Genomic DNA, 1,137 nt, shown 5'->3' with positions numbered 1-1,137 from the left:
ATTAAAGCGTTTATTCCAGTCAGCTCGGGGTTTTTAAACTTTTGGACCAAAATGTTTCAGTTCAGTCGGGTCTGAAGTTCCTCTGTGCAGCAGAACCTGGTTCGGTTCTGGTTCTCCTCAGGTTTACCTGGCAGCAGTGACTCAGCAACAGCCAAGTCGGTTCTGAGTGGTGACCCGGTCCGGTCCGGTCCGATTGAAGCWGATTCTAATGATGGAGCAGAGTTCAGCTGAACAGAACCGGACCTGAAAACCCGATAAGACTCCACTCACACGGAACCAAGCAGAACTTCACAGATATTTCCAGTTGAGAGAAACCGGGCCGACCCTCAGCAGAACCGCAGCTTACGGCCGGGCCGCTGGCAGGAAGCCAGAAGGTTCTGAAACAGAACCGCTTTGGGCCRTAGCAGCAACAGAACCAGATCCGAGATGTTCTGGACCGATCAGAACCCAACAACCAGAAACTTAATGATAAAAATGGATTTTATTCCAACAAGTTGCTTCTGTACAGGAGACCAAAGAAACGAGCAGCTGGAGACGAAGAGTCGGCTCCGGTGACCTTTGACCCCAAAATATTCCTCATTCAACAGGAAGTAAAAATACACATTTTACAAGATTTGACTCCTTGATGGACATAAAAACAGAGGAATTTCCTGCAGTGGTTCTGGTTGGTTCTGCCTGGGATCCAGAGGCAGACAGAACCAGGGGACCCAATGGACCTGCGGTTCTGACCTGATCAACTCCAGTCTGAAATTAAAAAGGCAGGCCGAGCTTCAGCTCCAGGGACCCGTCCCTATCAGAACCGACCCGGTCCCGGTCTCAGAGCCAGGGGTGCCACGCCGGGTCCATGCGACACAGGTTGTCCAGGCTGTTGGCTGCAGCCACCAGCGTGTTGACCTTGCTCTCCCCGCCCTCGAACTGGGCCAGGTTGTGGAGGCGGGTCATGATGGCGGTGACCGCCTTCTGGACCAGCGACACCAGCTGCTGCGAGTCCATGTTCTCCGGCTGGCCGGCCGGGGACAGCGGGACCGACGTGTCCTCCTGGGTCTTCTTGTGCCACGCTATGATCTCGTCCCGAAGCACCGCCTTCAGGACGCCGTCCACCTGGGACAGAGCAGAGAGACGGGTCAGAACCTCAGG

At 54.6% G+C, this 1,137-nt stretch overlaps 1 protein-coding gene across 1 annotated transcript in view; it reads right to left on the bottom strand.

The window, feature by feature from the left end:
- Positions 1-462: 462 nt before the first annotated feature.
- The window catches only part of trrap (transformation/transcription domain-associated protein), a gene marked incomplete at its 5' end in the record, with an annotated part of 63,080 nt that continues 62,405 nt past the window's right edge, over positions 463-1,137 (bottom strand). The window contains one exon of the mRNA XM_017310672.1: positions 463-1,131. Coding sequence (XP_017166161.1) covers positions 817-1,131 — 315 coding nt within the window. The remainder of the gene's footprint in view (positions 1,132-1,137) is intronic.

The sequence above is a fragment of the Poecilia reticulata genome, linkage group LG19 (genome assembly GCF_000633615.1).
Source record: "Poecilia reticulata strain Guanapo linkage group LG19, Guppy_female_1.0+MT, whole genome shotgun sequence".
Classification (NCBI taxonomy): Eukaryota; Metazoa; Chordata; class Actinopteri; order Cyprinodontiformes; family Poeciliidae; genus Poecilia; species Poecilia reticulata.
Note: the sequence above shows the minus strand (reverse complement) of the source record. Positions and strands in the feature narration are given on the sequence as shown.